At 49.1% G+C, this 8,401-nt stretch overlaps 1 protein-coding gene across 1 annotated transcript; it reads left to right on the forward strand.

Moving 5' to 3' along the window:
• Nucleotides 1–2,053: 2,053 nt before the first annotated feature.
• Nucleotides 2,054–4,845, forward strand: LOC124663254 (probable L-type lectin-domain containing receptor kinase S.5). The gene is made up of 2 exons (XM_047200977.1): nucleotides 2,054–3,272; nucleotides 3,935–4,845. The coding sequence occupies exons 1-2, from the start codon at nucleotides 2,054–2,056 to the stop codon at nucleotides 4,843–4,845; spliced, it is 2,130 nt and encodes a 709-aa protein (XP_047056933.1).
• Nucleotides 4,846–8,401: the final 3,556 nt, after the last annotated feature.

Consider the following 8,401-nt stretch of genomic DNA (forward strand, 5'->3'; position numbering starts at 1 on the left):
ATGGACTAGGGCGGCGGCTAGGGTTTTGGATCGGGAGAGATCAATCTGATACCATGTAGAAAGGTTGCTAGGGTTTGGGGGAAGCCTCTCACGGTAATACGTGGGGTTCCAGGTGTTTATATAATGGGCCAAAGGCCAAGAGTTAGAGTACAATACAATTAGAGTACAAAAGCAAATAGAACTACTATACACGTTAATACATACGCTAACACTATGGTGTTATATATACTGAAATTTTGTTGAAAACTGGAAACAACTCTGAAAAACGACTCGAATGTGCTGTCACTGCAGGAAAAATATGTCATGCTTGTTTATATATTTGGTGAAAAAAATTCATGTTTGGTGAAAAAAAATCGCGTGTAGTACATAAATCTGAAAACGTTAGCGACTCCACCAATAAATGTATGCATGTAAATGTGAAGATGCTATATTTGTATGGGGCTTTATGAAAGAAGTACTTCAAGTGACGGTGGTGGAATGGCAGGCTTCAGTCTGGCTATTAGTACATGATCTAAGGGCTACACATAGAAATTTGCAGATTTTCAGTACTTAGCCATTTGCAGCTGATACGTAGCAATCACCCGATACAACTGTTGCAGCTCAGCAAACGCAAATCCAAAGAAAAAATTGAAGGAAATAAATGATAAAATAATGCTAATATCAACAGCTCGACCAAAGAAAGATGGCCCTCAATCGCTGCGCCATCCGACGAAGTCCCACCATGATCCTAGAGCTCAAGAAGGAATGCGACGATGACGATGCTTCTGCCCAGGCAGGTCCTATGGTTTGCTCGATACGCGAGAGAAAGTGGGGAGGGGGTACACCCGACGCCCTTTTCAAGAACGAATGGTGACAGCCGCAAGCATCACCCCGTCGGTGTCGGAAGAGCTATATGGATTTATCCCTACCCGTAAAGAACCACTACCCTGAAGGATTCGAAGTCTTCCACCCATCAACGCCACCCACCATCATGCGCCACCACGGTCTTAAAGCCACCATCCGTCTCACTGTGAACCGACGCGAGGATTAGAGTACGGAGAACGGAGGACATCAAGTTCTAGGGATGACGACGCCACAGCCGCGCGGGAGGGAACTACCTATACCTCTGTCACGGTAGCCGTCTGTACGCGGCAACATGGGCATATCAGCCCCGTTGGTCAGTTCGGGCCCAAATTGGGCCCGTAAAGCTCCACAGTCATGCTGGAGCACGCCGACTGAGCACCACCACCATGTGCCCGCCATCTCCATGTTCAACTACATGAAGCACTGCCGCAGGAAGAAATGACCAGCCCGCCCAAACCCAAATGGGGCCCAAGAGGGCCTAGATCTGGGCTGAGCCGCCCACCCCCGCGCAGCAGCGACCCGCCAGCAAGTAGCGTCACCACCGCGCATCCAATCACTCGGGGAAGAAGCTCTGCCTTCAAACTTGTTCCTGGCCGAGATGCACATCGCCGGCCGGCTCTGCCCCGCGTAGACCTCCCTCCGCACGCACGCGTAAGGAAGAGTCGCCGCCGCCAGCACAACATGGGCTTTGCCTGGCGAATTCCACGGTGGCGGCAGAGAGGGGGAGGCGAGAGAGGGGGGTCGGAGGAGACGGTGACGAGCTATGGCGGGACCGAGGGGTTTTGGGATAATGGATGGACTCAAACCCATACCTTGACCGCCCCAATTCTGCTGGTTATTTTTGGAAGCGATCCTGCTGCCAAACGCGCAGAAAAAGGCGGGAAACTCTACAACGAGACCAGACATCAACACATGTGTTAAAATATGTTCTAGTAGCACCGTGTCACTGTCAAACTGTCAACTGATCGAACGCAACGAACTACTTCCAGGTCGTGCCCTGATCGGCGAGGGGGATTTCCCGGGCAGCTTCCCATTCTCCGGCCATCACCACCAACCCTCACCAGCGCCGCAACATATATAGACGGCACCGTGCATTCCCCTCTCCCTCCCCCGCTTTACACAATCATCGCACTCGGTTGTCACCTGCGAGGCTGCGACCTGCGACTTCTCCAGCCGCCGGTAACGAGTGCGACGCAACTCGCGCGCTTGCATGGCGCGCCACGCTTCTCTTCGGCGCCACCTCGTCGTGTGCTTCCTCTGGCTCTGCGCCGCCGCCGCCGTCTGCCGCGCGAGGGACCTGCAGCCGGTGCGCGAGGCGCAGGAGCCGCTCATGGTGAAGAGCTACGGGTACGCTTCCTTCGACCGGGACGTGGACGCCCCCACCCTGAGCGTGCTCAAGGACGCCAGCATCAACGGCGGCGCTCTCCAGCTCACCCCGGACACCATGAACAACATCGGCTACGTCATTCACAAGTCCGGCTCCGTGCTCCTCAACCGGCCCTTCAAGCTCTGGCGCACCCTTCCCGACGACCAGATCGCGGCCGGTGGCAACGGCACAAGCACCACCCGGGTCCGCGTCGCGTCGTTCAACACCACCTTCTCCATGAACGTGTACTACGAGGACGCGATCCCCGGCGAGGGCCTCGCGTTCGTCATCGCGCCGTCGCTAGCCAGGCCACCGCCCGGCAGCGAGGGCGGGTTCCTCGGCCTCACCAACGCCACCCTACAGGCCGCCGGCCCGGCCGCGAACCGGTTCGTGGCCGTAGAGTTCGACACCTTCAACCAGAGCTACGACCCCAGCGCCAACCACGTCGGCCTCGACATCGGCTCCGTCGTGTCCAACGTCACGGCCAACCTCGCAGACTTCAACATCACCATCGCCACGCAGCCCAAGAATTCCGCCAACTACACAGTCTGGATCGAGTACGACGGCGTGGGCCGGAACATCACGGTGTACATGGGCGCCCGGGGGAAGCCGAGGCCGGGAACCCCGGTCCTGGCTGCGCCGCTCGACCTCAGCGAGCACGTCCCGGAGCACGCGTACATCGGCTTCTCAGGGTCCACCGGCGCCGCCTACGAGCTCAACTGCATCCTGGACTGGACCCTGTGGATCGAGACCTTCCCCGAGGACAAGGTGAAGAAGTGGTGGATCGTCCTCGTCGCCGTCGTCGGCTCCGTCGGCGTGGCCGGCATCGCCATTGCCGCCTTCTTCCTGGCCAGGATATCGCGGGCGCGGCGGGCGGTGGAGCAGCGGCAGGCGCGCCTCGGGCACACGCTCAGCCACCTCCCCGGGATGCCCAGGGAGTTCACCTACGAGAGCCTCAGGAAGGCGACCAACAGCTTCCACGAGCAGCTCGGGGAAGGAGCGTACGGCGTCGTCTACAAGGGGACGCTCCCCGCCGAGGCCGACGACGGCCGGGCGGAGGCGATGCAGGTCGCCGTCAAGAAGTTCATGCGGGACGACGCCAGGTGCGTCGAGGACTTCGTCAAGGAGGTCGACATCATCAACAGGCTGCGCCATAAAAACATCGTGCCTCTCATCGGTATGTTTGAATCCCTGATCGCTTGATTACATCTCACATGTTACCAGTATCCTACGATGAATTATACTCCTATACTAGTTCATAGTACTGTAATTCCGTTATCGAAAAAGGTCATAGTAATTCAGATTCAGTTGTAACATGTTTGATCGTGAGTTCACGATTAGGTGATACTATCAGTCGAGACTTCCTTTTTCTCCAGATAACATGCAGGAAAACTGCATGTACTACTAAATAGGATAAAAAATGGTTCAGTCCTAATCAATCCTTCCCCACCTGTAATTAATTTTTGCTGCTTAAACAAGTTTAGCCTCAATATCCACCCCGTGTATTTTAATCAAATTCCCTTGAATTTTAAGGCATTGACAAGTCCAATGGAAAAGTACAGACCGGTATTCTATTCAGATCATGACGCGTTTATGCAATCGTTAACGTGCTCATCTGTACATTACACTTGACTTGGACGATCAAATTGTTTACATTTCAGATTCTTTGGGTTTTTTTTCCTAACTGAGCACCAACGTGGATGATCGATTCTGAACGTGTCGTCTGAATTATTTTTGCTATTGCAGGTTGGTGCTACAAGAAAGGGCAGCTTCTGCTGGTTTACGAGTACATGCCCAACGGGAGCCTGGACCAGCACCTCTTCCCGCGCAGCCTGGCGGGGCAGCTCGCGTCGCCGCTCACCTGGGCGAGCCGATACGCCATTGCCAAGGACGTCGCCTCGGGGCTCCACTACGTGCACTACGAGTACGGCCCCATGGTGCTCCACCGTGACATCAAGGCCAGCAACGTCCTCCTCGACGCCTCCTTCTCCGCCCGCGTCGGCGACTTCGGCCTCGCCCGCGTCGTCGACTCCGACAGGACCTCCTACATGGACGCCGGCGTCGCCGGCACGCACGGCTACATCGCGCCGGAGTACTCCATGGGCCACAGGGCCTCGCGCCAGACGGACGTGTTCGCCTTCGGCGCGCTGGTGCTGGAGCTCGTCACCGGCCGCCGCGCGCTGCTCCGCGACGCCAGCTGCCCGCTGCTCGTGGACTTCGTGTGGCGGATGCACGGCCGCGGCGCGCTGCTGGGGGCTGTGGACCAGGGCCTCGGCACGGCGGAGTTCGACGCCGACGAGGCCACGCGGCTCCTCCTCCTAGGGCTGGCCTGCAGCAGCCCTAACCCCGGGGACAGGCCCACCATGCCGGAGGTGCTGCAGATCCTGTCCAAGTCGGCGCCGCCTCCGGATGTGCCGCCGGTCAAGCCGACTTTCATATGGCCGCCGGAGGGAGGTGCGCGGTTCAGCATCAGCGACATCGAGATGATGACCAGCGGCGGAGGCAGCTACGCCGGCACGGGCGACGGCTCGTCCATGCGCCCGACGCAGGACAGGTCGTCCTACGACAGCTTCAGGCCGCTCACGGCGCCCAACAACAGCCAGGAATACTTCCCCGCGCTGTCCTCCGGCCGGTGACCAAGTTAATCGTACCTGTGAATAGTCTGGCCATACCATTTCATTTGGCCATGAACATAACATATATATAATCACACGAAATGTAAATACATGTAGATATTACGTTCTTATTCGTAGTGGTTAGTATAGTACAATGGTCTTGGTTAATTTGATCAAGTTAGATTGGGAAGTAGAAGAAAGAGGTACGTGGAACTCAGGTAAGCAGGAGATTTTAGCCTTGCAGAGTCGCGTCGTCAGGTTCAGTGAAGCCTAAGTGTGATATGTATGTCAGCTACCTACTTTTAATATTTTCAGAAGTGAGGCTGGTGCTGTTGATATACTATATGCCTTGGTTATTGCTTCTGTTTTTACCAATAAAGTTAAAAAAAATGCTAAGATTATGTATAACTGAAGAAGAAACGTGTTGATCCCGCACTTACTGTTTTTGTGTACTACTGCTACCATTTCTTAGTATTTGTATTTACTTTGAAATGAACATCCATCGCAACCATACAATATTTTCCTCAAAAAGGAAAAACACAAACTGTTCGTCACCCCACAAAAGCATTGTTTGATTCTGAACCTCCATATGAAACGCCTCTACAATGATTTTTATTTTTTGAAACTATAAGAACCCAAATCTGTATCCCTGAATATATGTTGCTTGGTTGTACATCCACTTTCCTTACTAAGTAAGCCAGGCTCATTGCTTTCCATACGAGATAAAGCAACAAAACAAAGAAATCGAAGGCTGCTGCTAGAGAAGATTGATGGGGGAAATGTCGCTAGAACCTCTATCGGTTCACCTCTCCGGTGACATCTTCATTTGCCTAAATGATTATGATCATATTTGTATACCCTTGATGGTGGATCTTCTATTATGAGATGAGTTGTGTGATGCATGATTCGGTTTGTTGATAATGTATATGCAGATGAATATTATTGCCATGTTCATGTATGCTTGTTCAGATCAAACTAGCATGCTAAGTTGTCTGTGTGTGTGTGTGGGGGGGGGGGGGGCATTATATGCAGTAGAACTACTTGTAATGTGTCCTGGATAGTGACAGGAAATTTAGGACTGCTTTGTTTTTCGCCTTTCTAATCCTACCTCACTAGAGAAAAGGAGTGACAATGTGTTGCATTTCTCGGTGATAGAAAGTGTGGTCTTGTTTCATAAACTTATGAATATGATGAGAACTTTCAAGTTCATGTCATCTATCTTAATGCAATATCATGTATTATTACTTAATCCTAAGAGTTGCTTGGTGTTACCCTCACTTAAGGAGTATTAATAAGATATGGTGCGTCATCTCAGCGTAAGGACATGATGCCCAAATGAATGTGTATTATTGAGAGTGTTTTTACCGCTTGCACCGCTGCTTTTGTGGTGCTCTGCTCCGCTTCTCGCGCCGTTGCTTGTGCAAGTCCGATATGGTTCATGTGATGATGACCTGGGATGTTTGTTGATGCAAACTAGTCCTAAACAGTAGAGGTAGTGCGTAGGAAGCCTTTCTCCTTGTTTCGGTGTGATTTAGGGGGGCCTATTTCAGTGTGATTTACATGCCTGCAAAGGAGTGATGTGGTTGTGTCGAAGTGAATGTGGTTGATATATAACTGCAATTATTGAGTATGTATGGTCACATTAATAAGGATTTAATATGTGAAATATTAACTAAATTTGACACTTATAATGTTAACTGAATTTAACACATTCAATGTTACATGAATTTGTGTACATGCCCTTGACAACAGTAGTATTAGCTGATTCTCTACGGGCTAAATGTTTACCGAGTTTAACCATTGGAGTGTTAACAAAAATTGTACATGCCCTATTTACCTAATATGATATTTGCAGTAAGTGAAAAAAATATGGAAATTACTTCAATGTTCTAGAGATTGATTGAGCACACAATTGTAATGATTTTTATGTAAAGTGTGGCTTGTGTTAACACTCAATTGTTCATCAAAATTAATTTTCATGTATTAACACTGATTTTTCAGTAAATTATGGCTAGCTAGTGTTAACACTTAATTATCTAAGCATTGTTCTGTCTTCTTCTCTGTTATTGCACTATAATAGTGCTAATTTCTCTCACGTCTGAGCAATGTAGGTGATGATCCTAATAAGTTCATGTTGTTGATGGAGAGAAAATATTTATTTTGTGGTATGCATGATAACCTCTGCTACATAAGTGGTACCGTAGATTACATTGACAATTACAACATTGAAACATTCTGCCTTGCCTATACCAAAGATTTAATTAGGCGGTTAGGGCATTAGATCATACAAAAAACTCATGTGTATTGGTGTTCACATGATAAATATTTTCATGGTGAAATATTGTGCATTGAGAATGGCTTTGACATCCTAGCAATGACAGATGTACTCTAGGGACTGGAACAAAACCAGAAAATATTGTATATACTTGTGGATCCCACTAATTTTCTTAAGCTACCGAGGGATGATGTCATAATGAATGTAGTGACACCACTGACACCTTTTATTAGCCCCAAGAAAGTTACAAAGAGGAGCGGAGCTTCAAACATTCCTAGCTCATATGTAGTCACAAATAAAGAAGAGGAAGCAACAAATGACGAGGCTGCCTCGGAATTCTATGATAGTGATTATAGTGCAGAGGATGGTGATGATGATATATTTGAAGAAAATGTTGACAAGGAAGTTAATAACAATAATGGGCAAACGAATCTTGTGCTTGATAGGTAATGATGTTGCGCAAATGCACACCGTTGGGGAACCCCAACAGGAAGGTATGATGATCATAGTAGCAAGTTTTCCCCCAGTAAGAAACCAATGTTTAATCGACCACTAGGAAAACGGGGTAACTTCTGAAGGTGTTGCTAGCTAACTTGTGGCAGGGCGCACTACCGGTGTCAGCAACAACGTGGAACCTGCACACAACATAACCAAAATACTTCGCTCCAACTTACAGTGAGGTTGCCAATCTCACCGGTTTTGCTGAAAACATAGGATTAACCGTATAGTATGGAAAGAGATGTTTGTTTGCAGTGGAATTAAAGAGAACAGTGCTTGCAGTAAGTAAACAGAACATGATGATTTTATCAGTGTAAAAGAAAGGACCGGGGTCCACAGTTCACTAGAGGCGCCTCTCCATAAAGATAAATAACATGATGGGTGAATAAATTACATCTGGCAATTGACAGAATAAAGATCATACATGATAAGATGATTACTATGAGATTCATGTGGGCATTACAACATAATACATAGACCGTAATCCAGTTGCGTCTATGACTAATAATCCACCTTCCGGTTATCATCCGAACCCCTTTCAGTATTAAGTTGCAAGCAACAGATTATCGCATTAAGCAGTGTGTAAAGTAAACAATAGAATTATCTGTAGACAAATCATTGTTGTTTTCTCCCTAGTAGCAATAGCACATCTACAATCTTAGAAGTTATTTTTCACTCTTCCAGATTGTTAGAGGCATGAACCCACTATCGAGCATAAATACTCCCTCTTGGAGTTACAAGCATATACTTGGCCAGAGCATCTACTAGCAACGGAGAGCATGAAAGATCATAAATAACATATGA

The sequence above is a fragment of the Lolium rigidum genome, chromosome 6, assembly GCF_022539505.1.
Source record: "Lolium rigidum isolate FL_2022 chromosome 6, APGP_CSIRO_Lrig_0.1, whole genome shotgun sequence".
NCBI classification, from domain to species: domain Eukaryota; kingdom Viridiplantae; phylum Streptophyta; class Magnoliopsida; order Poales; family Poaceae; genus Lolium; species Lolium rigidum.